This window comes from Buceros rhinoceros, unplaced genomic scaffold (assembly GCF_000710305.1).
Source record: "Buceros rhinoceros silvestris isolate BGI_N320 unplaced genomic scaffold, ASM71030v1 scaffold35332, whole genome shotgun sequence".
In the NCBI taxonomy this organism is placed as follows: Eukaryota; Metazoa; Chordata; class Aves; order Bucerotiformes; family Bucerotidae; genus Buceros; species Buceros rhinoceros.
The window spans coordinates 39,774-40,434 of record NW_010401298.1 but is presented as its reverse complement, the minus strand read 5'-3'; the positions used below and the strand labels follow the sequence as shown (position 1 = coordinate 40,434).

The window sequence follows — 661 nt, the reverse complement described above, 5'->3', positions numbered from 1 at the left end:
TCAGCAGGCCCTTGCTGCACGCCCACCAAGATGTCCCCCATAAACATGCTGTACTTCAACGGGAAAGAACAAATAATATACGGCAAGATCCCGGCCATGGTTGTAGATCGCTGTGGGTGCTCATGAGACCGTCGTGAGATCTACGGCTTCGTAAATTGTGGAAGCTACCAAAAAAATATGATGTTACACCCCCTCACCAGTCTTTGAAACTGTGAAGTTACGTACGCTAGGCATTGCCGACATCCTATATGCTGTATGATAGGCTATCGTACAGTTTTAGTGCAGCACCAGCTACAGAACGTGAACTCAAGGACGATATAGTTACCTGACGGCTGGCTTTGAGCCAGGGAAACAGAAAAGCTACAATCAAAACCACCGGATTTAACACACCAAGTTCTTACGTGGTGAGGGAATCAATATTCAGTCATTTGGACGCAAATTTATATGCAGGTTTCAGTACACGTTGGTAATCAAAAGCAAGCTCCTTCTCATCTGAGGACAGAAGGAGCGGGCTTTAAGTCCATTTCTTCACAGCTTCACTTAGCATTGTATTTACAGGAAGATATATACTGGTAACATATACACCACTACACCATACCACCAGAATTATCCTTAAACACTTGAATATATAGTGCAGAATTGCAAAAAGTATCCTATGAAA

The 661-nt window shown here is 43.3% G+C and overlaps 1 protein-coding gene across 1 annotated transcript in view; it reads left to right on the top strand.

Moving 5' to 3' along the window:
• The window catches only part of MSTN (myostatin), a 5,726-nt gene extending 5,600 nt beyond the window's left edge, over positions 1–126 (top strand). The window contains exon 4 of the mRNA XM_010132223.1: positions 1–126. This exon is cut by the window's left edge and continues 1 nt beyond it. Within this exon, the coding sequence (XP_010130525.1) occupies positions 1–126 (126 nt within the window).
• The last annotated feature ends 535 nt before the right edge of the window (positions 127–661 follow it).